The 16,039-nt window shown below is 42.2% G+C and overlaps 1 protein-coding gene across 1 annotated transcript in view; it reads left to right on the plus strand.

Moving 5' to 3' along the window:
• The window catches only part of RPRD1B (regulation of nuclear pre-mRNA domain containing 1B), a 51,340-nt gene that overhangs the window by 21,716 nt on the left and 13,585 nt on the right, over nucleotides 1–16,039 (plus strand). The window contains exons 5-6 of the mRNA XM_082746317.1: nucleotides 1,503–1,629; nucleotides 7,113–7,288. Of these exons, the coding sequence (XP_082602443.1) occupies nucleotides 1,503–1,629; nucleotides 7,113–7,288 (303 nt within the window). The remainder of the gene's footprint in view (nucleotides 1–1,502; nucleotides 1,630–7,112; nucleotides 7,289–16,039) is intronic.

Here is a 16,039-nt window from a genome sequence, read left to right on the forward strand (position 1 = left end):
AGTAGATATTTGTGAAAGGGTAGATAATGCTACAAAGATATTTGAATGCCCTCTGCCATAGCTTTTCTCCTGTAGCATGGTTATTTTATAGGATAGTCTGTGTGGCTATAACAAATTTGCTACACAATCACCTATTTAAGTATTAAAATAGAGATGAGTTTTTGATTATATATTTGCATTGTTTAGCCCTTCATATAAATTGGCTCATGACCTCTGTGTGATTGGTTAATTTTTGTTACTTATTTACTTATTTACTTAACTTATTTTACTTACTGTCAAAGAAAGTGAGACTCAAGAAGATATTAAATAACTTGCCCAGTGTCTTAATTTGACTCTGGGTGTGACTGACCTCAGAGACCGTGCTCTTTACTGAGTTACATGGCCTCTCATTTTGGCTAAAAGTTTTACTTTATCAAACATAGGTGTGGCTAAGACCTATGTAAATAGGAAGCATTTCTGGTTTGTGTTATGTTAAAATGTTGAATGAGATGGGGGGTTAAGCGAAAACAGTGTTAGGCCATATAGCTGTGCATTTAAAAACCTCCGAGGGGGCCAGCCTGAATTATTAACTTTTAGAGTAATTGGACTACTGTCTACATTGCCACTTATTTACTCCTGGGTCATGATCAACTGGCGAACCTGTCAGCACTCATTGTTTTCTGATTTTTTTAAATTTTATATTTATTTCTTTGTCAGAGAGAGCGAGCAAGCACAAGCAGGGGGAGTGGCAGGCAGTGGGAGAGCAAGAAGCAGATTCCCTGCTGACCAGGGAGTCCTCTGTGGGACTTGATCTCAGGACCCTGGGATCATGATTAGCCGAAGTCAGATGCTTAACTGACTGAGCCATCCAGGCATCCTGTTTTCTGATGATTTAAAATTATCCTTTTAGTGTACAAAGTATGCGTTCTTGGTTTGCTCTTTTCTTCGTCTTTTTCCCCTTTGTTTGTAATTAATGAGTTTGACACATTTAATTTGGGGAGTGGCTGCCAAAAATGGAAACTGTCCTCTTTGTGACACTCATTTTGTAAAACAAATCCAAGAAAGAATTGAAGTAGGCATTGTCATTTCATTTAATCAGCACACAGTTGTTCAACATCTGGTACACACGCCTTTATGCTATACTGGAGACCAGACCATTCTGTATTAGGAATCATAACATTATTTGAAACTAAGCAGTATGAACCAGGCTCCTTTTTTTTTTTTTTTTAAAGTTGCCAAAAACATGCTCCTTTAAAAAGCTTGGATTTTTTGTTTTTTGGGGTTTTTTCCAGGTTATGTAGAATTTCTTCACGCTCTGCTATCGACTTAGAAAAATTGACTGTGTACATTCTCTTAGAATCCATTGTCCAATCTACCACTGACCTCAGTATAGACTGGTACCGAGCACAGTGTTTTTGTAAATGTCAGGAACAGTTGTTTTGTTTTTCTGTTTAATTCTGTCTACCTTTCTTTAAATCCCGTATGTCTTAATGGACAGTGTTGTTTGTGCTTTTATTGTACAGACTGAGGAACTGATCAAAGCTTTGCAGGACCTGGAAAATGCTGCATCAGGGGATGCTACGGTCCGGCAGAAGATTGCGTCTTTGCCTCAGGAAGTGCAGGATGTTTCTCTGTTGGAAAAAATAACAGGTGAGAAGGGTAGAGTTTGGTCAAAAGGTGAAGGAAGAGGGACATTTCTCTAATGCATCAAACCCTAGGTCATGCTTGTATCTGCAGATACAGATTTCTTCAATGTGGTATTGGGTTTTGCAAACAGCGTAGCTGTTGAAACAGTCCATGCTTGAGTAGTGATTCTAGGAACTAAGCAGAATGCAGCATGCCACAACCTGTGGCACTCTTAAGTAAGGTCTGTTGAAAACACAGGGCAAACTGTATGTGATTTGGGGGACAGGAGAGAAGACATTAAATTCATGATCATCTTACTAACAAATCTTAACGGTTCAGTGCTTTGTGATTTATACACTGCACACAGACACACCCCATAAATGACAGTGTATTTAATGCCAAGAATGCCAGGTGTATAGTGTTAGTCATGTCATTTTGCCCTCTTGATGATCACTGCCAGTTAAACAGGGAGGGACACGTGACATTATTCCCGCTATGTGCATGGGAAATTGAAAGGAAGGAGTGAAACACGAGCTAGTATTCCTAGAGAATGCTCTGTGTCAGCTACTTCTCTTTGTGATGACCTTTTGAGGTCCCTGACTGTATATCCCCATATTTCATAGAAGGAAATAGAGGCTTTTGAGAGGTTAGGTGTCTTCAGGCAAGATTGTCGTCTCCATTTTCTTCACAGCATTTGATCACTTCATGTTTCTATGTCCCATTTTGGTAATTCTTGCAATATTTCAGACTTTTCTACTATATTCCTTACAGTGGTCTGTGATAAGTGATTAGGACTCACTGAAAGTTCAGGTGATAGTTAGCATCTTTTAGCAACAAAGTATTTTTTGGTTACAGTGTATACTTTTTTTTTTTTAAACATAGTGCTCTAGCACACTTAGTAGAACGGTATAGTGTAACCATAACTTCTGTATGCATTGGGAAACCAAAAAACTCATTTGACTCCTTTATTGTGACATTTGTTTTATTGCAGTGGTCTGGAACTGAACCTGCAATACCTCCGAGGCACACCTGTATTTTAAAGGTGGTTGGGGAAAACCTTTCTGATGAGATGACCTTTGATCAGAGGCCCCCAAGATTAGGAAGCAAGCCGTGAGGATATCTGAGGGAAGCAAGTGCCACCCAGACAGAGGGTACAGGCCGAGTAAAGACTTCAGGTCAGGAGCATGCTTAGCTGCAGGACACAACTCGGAGGCAGTCTAGATCCTACAGGCAGCATCTGGGCTCACTCTTCCTTCCCCAGCTCTGGCAGTTGGACCCTACTGTCGGTCAGTCCTTCCACCTTTTCTCAGCCTCCACTCCCCTCTGGCCTTACTTTCTTCTCTACTTAGCACAGAGTCTTTATAATCGCTCCCTTACATATGCCCTCAGTCTCTGGTTTTCCTCGTTCCTCTTCACTTTAGTCTTCTGGCAAAACTCCAGCTTTTCTCTTGGCTAAGTCCAACTTTTGAGGTTATTATAGTGATCAACTCATTTATTCTTACTATCAGAATTATAGTCTGTAAAAGTTGGGAGCAAATTAACAAAAAGCTAGTAATGTATGTGATTTTATTTATCTGTTTTCACTGACCTAAAGGACTCATGTCTTATAGGCTTTTTTCTTTTTTTTTAAGGTCTACTTATTTATTTGCATGTGAGAGAGTAAGTGCAGGGGGAGGCATGGGGGGTCTGGGGCAGAGGAAGAGGGAGAGAGGATTTCAAGCAAACTCCCTAATGAGCCCGATGTAAGGCTCTATCCCATGACCCTGAGATGATAACCTGTATCAGGAGTTGGACCTTAACCAACTGAGCCACACAGGCGCCTCACTTTTTTTAAATTAATAAAGAAATTTATTTTGATTTTTAATTGCAATAAAATACACCCAATTTACAATCTTTAACCATTTTTAAGTGTACACTTCAGAAGCTCTAAGCACATTAACATTATTATGCAGCCAATTTCCAGAACTCTTTTTGTCTTGCAAAACTAAAACTTTATACCCATTTAGTAACAACTTAGTTTCCTCTCTTGGCCACCTTTCCTAAATCCAGCTTTGCCTCTGTTCTTTCCTGGACCCGCACAGGGGGATGTGGCTGGGAAAACAAGTAACCACCCATAAGCTGACTTTTCTTCCCACTTCTGTGGGTGAACGTGCCATTTTCTAAACCAGCCCCCTGCCTGTTTGTCAGCCCTTTTCCTTCTCATTGCTCAAGGACAGTGCTCCAGCAGTTGTCCATGTTTTCCCTCTACTGGCTCCTGCTGCACAGCACAAAAACACGTACTTTCCTTCCCACATGGGAAAAACTTTTTTTCTTGACCCATATGTTCCTCTAGTTACTGCCTTATTTCTCTGTTCTTTGTAATAAAACATTCTAAATAGACTGCCTGTGCTTATTTGTCTCCCTTTCCCTTCTTCCCATCCTCGTGTGGTTCCACTTCACTGAAGCTGCTCTGATCAGTGTTGATGATTTCCTTCCATGTTGCCAGTCCAGGGGTGAATTTTACCCAGTATTTACTTGTGGTTGTCGTGGCTTGATCTTAGTAGCTAGCGTTCGGCCCAGTTGGTCATTTCTTCTGATTTGGTGCAGGAGACAGAATAAAAACACCCCGATCGAGCCAGACATCTGTGTCCTAATCCCCAGAACCCGTGAGTGCGTAATCTTCCATGGCAGTAGGGTCCTTACAGGTGTGATGAAGTTACGGATCTTGAGGTGGGGAGGAGTATCCTGGATGATTCAGGAGGGTCCCGTCTAGTCACAGGTCCTTCTGAGAGGGAGGACAAAAGGCAGTAGTAGAGAAGGAGATAGAACCCTGGAAACAGTCTTTGCTGAGATGCATTTTGAAGGTGGAGGAAGAGGCCATGATAATAAATACTAAGATAATACATTTGTGTTATTTTCAGCCACTTTACTCGTGATAAATCTGTTGCAGCAGCGGCAGCAGCAGGAAAGTAGGACTCTCTTTCCTAGCTTTCCTCACCGCCCTCTGGCTGTGGCTCTGTAGTCTCCTTGGCTAGTTTCTTCACTCCTCTGTTACCTCTTAATGTTTAGTATTCAGCGCTCTTCTCTAGTTTCACTGACAGTTCCTCTTATCCAGGTTGATAACTTTAAATAATTTTTAGGCTAATCATTCCCTCATTTATATCTCTGTTGTTGACTTGTCATTTGAACTTGAGGCTCCTACATCTAGCCTTCTGCTCAGTGTTAATAGTTGGTTGTCTCAAAAACCATTTCATACTCGCCCTGTCTGAAACCAAACTTGTCATCTTCTCTCCAAAATCCATTGCTCTCACGGTCTTCCCCTTATCGGTAGATGAGCCTCTCATCATTCCTGTTGATCAGGACCCAAACCAGTGTCTGACCCCAGTGTCTGATATGGTCACCACTTCCACTGCTACTGCCTGGCACAAGTCACCAGCATCTTCGCTGGGATTATTGCAGTCGTTTCCTCTTTGGTCTCCCTGCTTCCTCCTTATTTCCCCAAATGACCCCTAGCCATCACTCTGTTCTTCACATAACTAGAATAACCAGAATGATCTGTTCAAATGAAGTCAGTACTCAGAGCACTCCAGTTATATGGGCTCCTTGCCAGGCACTTTCCCCTTCTAGGGCTTTGTACTTCCTGTTTCCTGTGCTTGGAATGATCTTCCCCAGATAGTCACATTCATGTGGCTTGTTCTCACTTTTTCCAGGCCTTGGTTTACATATCATCTCAGGGAAGCTTGTCCTGACCACCACATTTAAAAGTCCAGTTCTCCCTCTGAATGCCCCATGCTTTCTCCTCTGCCTTTTTTTTTTTTTCTCTCTAGAATTCTGATCTTCAGCTGATGAACAAGTAAAATATAGTATATTATTTCTCTTCTTATCTGAGAATGTAAACTCCTTGGGACAGAGAGTTTTTGTCCTTTGTGTCCCCTTTTGCTCTGAGAGCCTAGAATGATGTTGGGCATAATAGAAGCCCACATATTTATTCAGCTAATTAGATGGTTTGGGGCATAGCAGTCAGATTGGAGTGGGTTAAGTTACAATGGTAGGAGAGTAGGTGGATACCAGGGTACCAGGTGGGTACCAGGAAAAGGAGGCAGGGAAATGGGCAGTAGCTAGAGAGTGACATGTGGACAGAAGGTAGAGCAGCGTATTTGTATGCTGATGATAGTGCTGGTGGAGGAAGAGAAGGAAGTTGAGAGGTGTGGGGAGTCACAAGGGACAGTCACAGCAGCAGAATCTTGGAGTGAGCAAGAGGGAATGGGATGCCCTTGCTCTTCGTTTCAAAGCACTGATCTACTCTTTTGACCCTTAAAAGCCTTTCTAAAAATACTATATATGTGTGTGTGTCTGTGTGTGTGTATGTATATATATAATATGTACATGTATATGTACATATTATTAGAGCTCTAATTTCACCAGATCCACATGAAATTAATTTTTTTAAAAGATTTATTTATTTATTTATTTGATAGAGCGATCACAAGTAGACAGAGAGGCAGGCAGAGAGAGAGAGAAGCAGGCTCCCCGCTGAGCAGAGAGCCCGACATGGGACTGGATCCTAGGACCCCGAGATCATGACCTGAGCCGAAGGCAGCGGCTTAACCCACTGAGCCACCCAGGCGCCCCTGAAATTAATTTTTTCATTCTTTGATACGTCAGCACAGTTTTTTCCCAAACAGTGAGTTACAACTCATTAATTGGATGTGAAATAAGACTGGTAAGTAATGATGAAAATTAAAACAGACAGACAAACGCAGAGTAGAAGATGGAACACTTTGCACATAGTAAGGATAAGTATTGTTTTATGAAACTTTTGTTTCTTTTTATGTGTTTGCCTAAAGAGTGTTTCTGTGGGTCGTGTTTAAAGAATTTGAAAGAAGGTCAGTTCTTATCAGACCCCATATTTTCTGGAATGGAAGAAGAGAGCTCCTGCCCAGGTTCAAGACCTACATGGTATAAGGGGCAGAGTCCTATTTTAGAGACATTTTAGATCCATTTTACAGACATGGTTTTGAGTCCCAAATCCTCTGTTAACCACATGGTATCAAACTTGTCCTATAGCTTTTATTTGGTCTTAGTTTCCATACCCAAGAAATGAGTGCTTGCTTTTGTGGTTCAGAAGAACATATGAAGGATTCTTAACAAAATAGTATGAAAACGCTTTCGAAACTCTCAGAGGCAAGGAAAAATTATTTCATGTATGACTATGACCTTAAATATTTCTTTCTGCTTGTTTTGTCTGTAGAGCTTTTTCAGGAATAGGCATTTAGAAATCCTTTGCAAGATTCCCCTCCTTTTACAGTTGCCTCACATCGGGTAATTCAGAGATGTCCTGTCTTGTTAACAGGAGTGAGTGCCTTTGGATTTCTCTGTCAGCCCATCCATTGTTTGTCTACAGGTTCTGGCTTATTCTTGGACTCTCTACATTGGGAGAGAAACTGTTAGCCTCCCCCAGAAATGTTTGCAATCATGCCTGTGTGATTTCTATATTGTCTCTGTTTTTTGGTCTCATTTGTACATAGACAAAGAGGCAGCTGAACGTCTTTCAAAAACGGTAGATGAAGCATGTCTGTTACTAGCAGAATATAACGGGCGTCTGGCGGCAGAACTGGAAGACCGGCGCCAGCTGGCTCGGATGCTGGTGGAGTACACCCAGAACCAGAAAGATGTTCTGTCAGAAAAGGAGAAAAAACTAGAAGTGAGTACCTGCCGAGGCAGACTCAGACTGCCCAAGTTTCCCTTCCTATAGTCCACAGCAAGAGGTTTCTTTGTGCTTTCATTAACATTTTTTTTTTTTTTTTGTCTTTTAAAAACTAATGAGTTGAGAAGATCCACCAGATATTGTAGTCATTTGAACCAAGTTGAAAACAAGTCTTGTTTTTGTGTGTCCAAGAAAGAACAAACCGGAATACAAGAAGCATTGAAACCTTAAAGCATTTAGGATCTTAATACTACTTTAGTTTGAACTCACATTAAAAATTGTAAACCGAGGTACAAAACGAACAGGTGGTTGGCAAAACCGAAGCATGTGTTTTGTTAGGATTTGGAAAATACTTAAAATTGTCTTCCTTTTAGGTTATATTGAAATTTCTGACCCGTAAGCCGTAGTTAAAGCCAGAAAGTAGTCTGCCTGTCAGCTCTGTCTGCAGTCAGTTCTAAAACTTCACAATAGTGCTTATGGAGTCCAGTTCTCAAACTGCTGAGAAGGTGCTACTTTCTACCCGGAGTTGACATTAGCCTGAATGCCCTTGGGGAGGGGCTTTAGAACTAGTTCCTTAACCTGCATTTATTTGGCTTCTTAATTAAGTACATGGTGGTTTTACATCAGTGCTTGCGTAACACAGCCAGCGGTGTGGACATTTGGGAACCTTTGCTTGCCCCAAGCTGCTAGCGGTTTCAGGGGTCAGGACACTTTTCAGTCAGAGAATCTGTTCTATATCACAGGAAGCCCCAGAGTAGGTACCGGGGGAGGGGATAGTCCCCCCTTCCCCACCCACCCCCGTACTCAAGAAACATGTTCTCTGACACAGAGGGAGGGAAACGGAGCTAGTCCTGTGGCTGAGATTACCGTCTTTGCCTTTCCACGCAGTTAGCGACTTGAGGAGGGCAAGCATCGACGGGCACTTTTGACCCTATCCTTACCTGCAGTGATTTCGAGAGCAGGGCTGGGTAGGGGTTGGGGGAACTTCATGAGCCAGTCTGGAAGTGGAAGGTGGGAAATGGTCGTGAAAGTAGTATGGCTTAGATTTAGAAATCGACACTGACCAGAAATCCTAAAGGGAGTTTCACAGGCAATACCAGACGGTCATTTATCTGAAATGCTCATCTTTCACTGAGGAAGCATTTTCAGCACTGTGCCCCGGGACTAATAAGAGAGTGTAATTAATGATTCTGGTTGTAAGTCACCATGCCATCTGTTGAACTGCCCCTTGGCGACACATTAAGGGCTTTCTCTGATCTGTCAGACATTGATTATCATGAGCAGCTGTTGTTGGGTGGAACGTGGCAAGCTACCATAGAGGACAGAGTCTTTGAGAAGGAGATTGGGTTGGTAGAGTGGATTAACTCTTTATTTCCCTTCCTCACAGTTGCACTTGGCTCCCTGTGTTTTCTTGGGGGATCATTCTGGTTTCTTTGGAACCAGTGGTTTGTGAGATGCTATGAAAGGTCATTAAGCACGGAGATGGATTAGAGATTTGGGTCTGTTCTGTAGCTACAGTCCAAATTCCTGTGCTCATCTGGGCATTGGGGGTTCCATTGCTTAAGAATCAGAACAGAAAAAAAAAAAAAAAAGAATCAGAACAGGAGTCTACCATTGCTGGAAAGTACAGATTCTGAGCTAAAGGTCCTTTCTTTTCTCAAACCATGTCACTTAGCCACTTGAATAAAACCATTCACTGTAAAAATGAAGCTAAATTTGCTTGTTTAAAAACAAAAGACTAGATACAATGTAAGATGTTGAGATCTGGCTAGTTTTTTTCTTTTTTCTTTTCTTTTCTTTTTTTTAAGATTTTATTTACTTAACAGACAGAGATCACAAGTAGGCGAGAGGCAGGCAGAGAGCGGAGGAAGCAGGCTCCTCACTGAGCAGAGAGCCCAATGTGGGGCTCCATTCCAGGACCCTGGGATCATGACCTGAGCTGAAGGCAGAGGCTTAACCCACTGAGCCACCCAGGTGCCCCTGGCTTGTTTTTTTCTTTAACCATGTTTGCTGGCTGCTCTCTAGAATTTATGATTTTTCTCTCCTATTTGGGAACAGACTGGTCTCACTCTACCATACCCTTATGGCGAAGGCAAAACTTGAAAAGTATGTGCCGCTTGGAAGGTGATGCGTTACCACTATGAATCATTTTCAGGTCTCGCAGTCTCTTGTTGAGGAGGGCTGTCCTCAAGTATGCTTGTCCTTTTAACATTCACTATAACACTCGTAGTCCTTGTTTTAAAATTGCCATATCAGAATGTAAATCAAATCTTTTGTTTTTTTAATCCTGTCATTACCTTTAATGTATGAACATGGAATTCTTAGAACTCTGGAAATGTAATGATTTGCTTGAGAGCTTGTTTTCTTCCCAAAGTTCTAATTTGTTAACAGATAAGTTTGCCTCCTCCCCCTCTTCACTCCCCTTTTTAAGTTCATCTCTTCCTTCATGTAACAAGCATACCCTTTTGTCTTTCACTTAAGAATCTTATGTTTGATTTCTGGGTGGCTCCTAAGCTTTGGAATAGGGAATGTGATGATTTGGAGCCAAGGATGATTTAGGTGCTGGCATGTAGGAGGGGGCAGTTACGGCTCACAGAGAGAGATTGTGTTTCTGCCCTCAAGGAAGTCATGAACAGCTTCAGTGAACATAAAAGCGATCCAGGGGATTATACATAATGTAGATTAAGGAGGCAGTGGGCCACTCTGATTGTGGTTTAAGGTCAAATCCTAACTTCCTGGAAGGTAATAAAAGGCTTTTCGTAAAAGGAAATATCGCAAGTGAAGAAGAGAAATATGTTTATAAATGGGAAAGCCAGACCGGAGCAGACAAATGTGTGAAGAAAAAAACCAAAAAACAAAAAACCAGAAGCAGTGGGAGGGAAGTGCCCCAGTGCTCCAATGGGAACCAGGCTCTGTACTATTTAAGGAGCTGCTTATTCCTGAATAAAGTCCACACAGCCGGCGCCAGCCAGATGTCCAAAGATGAGCAAGGTGTGCTGTCTTCCCTCAAGGAGCTCACACTCTACTGGGGGAGAAACAGCAGTGAATGGAGAGTTAGAATGTGAGAAGTAAGGGGAATATCATAGCTCACTGTCTGAGTAATAACAACACTAATTTGGTCAGAAGTTTATTTACAATATGAGAGAATTATTAAACACATGGGCAGTTTCTGAACCCTGTAATACCCTTCAGCAGATCTTCTGAAGTCTGCTGGCCTTTGTGGTCTTAGGCTCTTGGAGTGCCAGGAACAGAATTTTTCTCAATAAATATTTGTGTGTGGAATTTCCATCAGCCAATGTACTCTTTTTCTTTGTTTTTGGTGGTTATTTATTTATTTATTGTGGTTGGGTGAAAAGGTTTGACAAGTCTGATTTAATTTGTGGTAAAGAAAGGTGACTTTTTGATAGAAACTCCTATGGCTTTTCTCGTTTGTGCTTTTTCCCCCTTTAAGTAGAGCCATGGTTCATTTTGAGATGACGGGGTTTTGTTTTTTACCCATTCTTTTGGGTTTTTTTGCCTCTGTTTCTGGACATATAGTGACGTTGGCCTTCAGCCTTCCCCTTAAACTCCAGGCAGGGTTAGAAGGGGGCCGCTTCACATCTATTGCAACACTTTTGTCACGAATGTGGGAAAATCTAGAAATGGGAAGGAGGGCATGTGGAAGGAAGCACAATGGTCGCCTCGAAGTGGTTGAGAAGTTTGGAGGGTACAGAAGAAAGCTAAATCAAAAAGGTGAGGCCAAAGGCACCAGAAAAGCCTTCAGACTTCAGATCTTAGAGTAAAGGGAAAGTTTGTTTCTGGTAGACAGAGGTGACTGTTACTCCAGTTGTGTTTAGAAGCTCATAAACCATGTCAGAATGGGTCAGATGGACTTCCTGTCTTGTCAGTTTGGATAAAAGCACGATGTGGGTGTGTTCGTCTGAGTGATCAGGGCATGTGGGGAGAAGGGGAATGAACAGAGGGAGGGAACAGAGATCTATTTGTACAAACAATGGAGGAAATAATCGAAAAGGAGCAGGTACTCGCTGTTTTACTACCATAATATATCGGCTATTTTCATTCACATTTTAGTGTTTGGTTGTCATTTCTGGGGGAAAAAAAAAGTCATTGGAACTTTCATAGGAATCGCACTGTATCTCTAGATTGTTTTGGGAACTATTGCCATTTTAACATTTTTAACTTCCAATCCATGAACACAAGATTTCTTTCTGTTTACTTAGATCTTTTAAAATTTCTGCTGCAGAATTTAAGAAAGCATGCAGGAGGCCCGCTAACTGGTGCATTTGCCAATACAAAGGCTCCATTTAGGTGCCATGAATACCAGGGACCACAGGAGAGGGCATTAGTGTGTGCCGCCTTTTAGTAGCTTTGTGTATTACGGAGCGTGCATACAGATGGATGTGTGCTCAGCAAAGCCACCAAGGCACAGCCATGACAGACAGCCTCACTCTTTGCTCAAAATGAAGTGGCACATTGAGGCCTGGATATAAGTCGTTAACAGAACTGTTGAGCTGGATGGAACCTTAGACATCGTGGAATCTGACTTCTGAAGAAATTCAGACTCAGAGAAGGGAGTTTGCCACAGACCAGGAATAGAATCCAAGGCAGACATCTGGTAACTTTCCACCAGGTTTGTGTTTTCCTTTGTTGTTGTTTTGTTTATTTTAAATTTGATTCCATCAGGCCAGCAACTGGAAGGCATCCTACACAGAAGAGCAGCCAAAGTTGAATCATTGCAATAATCCCCAAGAACCTTGTTTTAGAAGAATGCCATCTTCTGTAGGGGGATTAAAATAGTTGAATGAAGCATTTCCGAATGGCCTCTGAGAAGACCTTTTCAAGGTTTGAGAGAGCCAGCTCTGCCACCAAGGTTCTACATACCCTTCTGGCTGTGACTGACTGTACATGCTGTGGAGGCGTGAGGGTGATTGGCTCATTGAACTTGGAGCTGCTGCTTCTCCCCAGCTTGGCACCTCCCCCTTGGCCATAACGAATACTCGGGAGTAGAGCCTTCTACTTCAGGCAGCACAGCTGGGAAGGGGGAAATGGCCCAGGATCTAACATTGCCTTGTGACTCTTCGTATTTCTGTTTGCAGTTTGGTTATAACAACTTGAGAAATTCTTTGGCTGCAGCTGAGAAGGTACTAAACCAAACTGATGGCCATCTGTTGTTTTTGGCAGCATCGGCCCCCTCCCTGCAGGGTACATATGGTTAAAAGCATTTATTTCAATAATGGGATAGGCAATAGGTGGAGATAAATCCATTTTTTGTCAACTTTGGAGTAAATTCTTTTTCTCACGATATTCAAAGGCAGTGTCTCATTGTCCATTCCAGTAAGGGCAGATGGGAGCCGGTGATCTAATCCTCATTTTATTTTATTTATTTATTTATTTATTTTTAAGATTTATTTATTTATTTGACAGACAGAGATCACAAGTAGGCAGAGAGGCAGACAGAGAGAGAGGAGAAAGCAGGCTCCCTGCTGAGCAGGGAGCCCGATGTGGGGCTCGATCCCAGGACCCTGGAATCATGACCCGAGCCGAAAGCAGAGGCTTTAACCCACTGAGCCACCCAGGCGCCCCTCTAATCCTCATTTTAGATGAGAAAACAAAGCTCAGAATGTCTATGAGGAGTTCAGGGTCACAAAGGAAGTCAGTGAGAACCAAAACCCTAATCTCCTGACTCCTGACCCTAGTCATCACCTGCAGTGTTCCCCTGGGAGCCGAGAGGCCCCCACCTAGACTGCCTCCCACAGCCCTGCCTAGCCTGGCCCCACCTGCTCGCAGCCCTCTACACTCGCTGCCCTTCTTTAGCAGATGATTCTTTTCCTCCCTAGAGTCGCAGTGCTGTCAACACCAGGGGCTGTTCCAGCCATTGTTGAAAAGGTCAGTCTGCTTACGCTGCTCCAGGGACCCCCACAGAGGGTTCGCGCTCACATCCTTCCCCACACAGCAGCTCGTGGCTCGCCCCCTGCTTTTTCACCCCTGCTTTGAGATGGGAGCCTCCCCCTACAAAGTTTCCTTCCAACAAGTGGGGACTTTTCTTGAATTTTGTGGTTCTGCAAGTAATTTGGAGTTTAGAGGCTGTGTCCTCGAAGTCCTTCCGTTCTTTTCAGTTGCTGCCAACCCTTGCACTCAGGTTAGATTTGTAGCTGGAGCTTTTATCTGTGAGGTTGCATGCACCCACGCACTCACATGGGTAGGGGAGTGGGTAGGTGCTCATGTGTGTATTTTTTTTAAATGTTATCTTGTGAAGTGGGGCGGAGAATGCCTCATTATAACCGTTCTAATGTACTTCACTCTACTTGGCGACCTAAGGGCATGGTTCGCCAACACTTGAGGCTTCACATTAAAGAAGTGACATGATTTCAAAGCTCTCCCAGCTGGAATTCCATACGTTTAGTCATAGCATCATTTCCATACTTATAGCCCAACTTTTGGCGATTCCTCCTGTTTTCCAAAATAGCTCTGCTGAGTTTCAGCTGGTGTGTGTAGCACTACTTCTTTGTATTTACAAAGTGCATATACATGTTAAGTCAAAACAGCATCTGGGCCCCTAGTCACTGCTGCCTGCTAGAACATTCATTCTTATTCAACTATTGGTTCTTTATTTCTGTTTTTCTTATTACAAGCACATCACAGAGAAGCTTAGAAAATAAGTATAAAAAAATTATAATCTCACTACCCAGAGAACTTTTGATTTTGGTATATTTCCTTTATTTTTCCATATATATATATTTATATATATTTTTAAAGATCGTATTTATTTATTTGAGAGGAAGAGAGAGTGAGCCAAGAGAGGAGCAGAGGGAGAGGGCCAAGCAGACTCCGAGCTAAGTGTAGAGCCTGACACGGGACCTGATCCCACAACCCTGAGACCATGACCCAGTACCCCCCAAACCAAGACCAAGAGCCAGATGCTCAACCAACTGAGCCCTCCTGGCACCCTTTTTCTACAATTTTAAAATTAAAGTGATCATAATACATGGACAATTTTCTGTCATGCTTTTTTTTTTTTTTAACTTATTAACAGAAACTTGTGTAAACATTTTAAATGGTTGCTTGAACACTATAGTTAGATAATCAGTGATTATTATTTTTATTGAGTATGTTTTTTGGTTTTCTGGTTTTTTGTTTTTGTTTTTGTTTTTACTTTGGGCTAACTTCCAGTATGGGAGTATTTGCTTCCTGTAAGTTTCAAAAAATGGATTATGTGTGTATGTGTAGATGCCTGCTTGTCTTTTAAGTATGCTTAAGTTTATATATTTCAAGGTCTTTGCCACTAATATGCTTTCCTACCTTAGGAGTTCTTGCTCTTCCAAAGCATCTGAGGCAGCCTGGCACTTCATAGAGCTGTAGAGCTAGATAGATAGGACGTACAGATATCCATCCCCAAGTTAAGCATTAATCATTGTTTTGTGAAGAAATGAGCATTGAATAGTTTAGTTAGACAAATGGGGCTCTCTTCTGGGTTTTAAGTTATGTTTACATATGAAACAGCCGTGAGAAATAGCAGCTACTTCTTATTATAACACTGACTTGAGGGAGCATCGTTTTGAGAGCAGGTTCAGATTACAGAAATTTGAGCCCTAGTGTCTAAATGTCTGACTCAATGGATGCGTATCATTTTGAGCAGAGATCTATTTTAGTCTTTAGGAATGTTCCTACTACTGTAAGGTAGGCCTTTACCCACTTCAATTCGCAATTTTTGTAGAAAATAAAATTGGATTGTGTCATACTTTGCAATCTTGGAAGTTCCATTTCTGACTTCTGTTTTTATCCTCTATAAGATACAGGGTTTGAATTAAGATTAGAAAGTCTTTTCCTACGATTACAGCTAAAAGTGTTCGTGGTTGTAATCAGGAGGCAGAATGAAACCTTTGCAAATGAAGCCCATGAGCTCCCAAAGGTGTGACGTGCTTCCTGTGAAGAGGGGAAGATACCAGCTGTCATTACGACTTCGCAAGCCTCCTTGTTTTTGCCCTTATTCAGATTCCTTAAATACCTTCAGGAAAAAGTGTGGACAACTCTCTTGCTTAATCCATTCATTAAGTACTTGGAGAACTTTAAGCAGGGTAACTTTGCAATTTTACACTCAACAAAAATTTACCAGCAGCCTTCTGAGCATTCTTGGGGTTTGGATGTGATTAATGGACTCGGTCCACTTTTTCTTCAAAATGTCTGGGATGATGTATTTGTGCTTTTCTGGGTCCTTTTATTTTGCTCATCATGTTTCTGTTCTGTGAGGCATAGACTTGCATAGACTTGCTGGGAGTTATTCCCGTGGGTATCCTTTACCCCAGTTACAGAGCAGTGATGAGGATCTGTAGTCAACATTCCAGGCTTTCTCTGGCATTCTCTGTTGAGGCCAGTGGTCCTCGAAGCCTTTAATCTTTGGGGTGGTTTGTCATTTATAAAACAGCGACGTTACCCTCACCTGCGGCAGATGGGCTCTACTAATACTTGTCTACCCTGAAAATGTTGGAACCTGCCTTTCCTTATCACATGGAGCCTTCAGGGGCACTTTATTTTCCTTTCTGGCAAAGAATTCTCCAGTAGACTGGCTACAGGTGCTCTTCTCCACAGGTAGCATGCTTTGCTTCTCTAATATTAAACAGAACAGCAACGTTCACATGGGCACACTCTTACTGTCCCTTTCCACGTAGCTGATTTTCCCTCGCTGCCTTTACTTCTGAACCCACTGCAGCTTGGCATGCATATCTATATTCTGCTCAAGTGGCCATCTTC

The sequence above is a fragment of the Mustela nivalis genome (assembly GCF_964662115.1).
Source record: "Mustela nivalis genome assembly, chromosome: 8".
NCBI lineage: Eukaryota > Metazoa > Chordata > Mammalia > Carnivora > Mustelidae > Mustela > Mustela nivalis.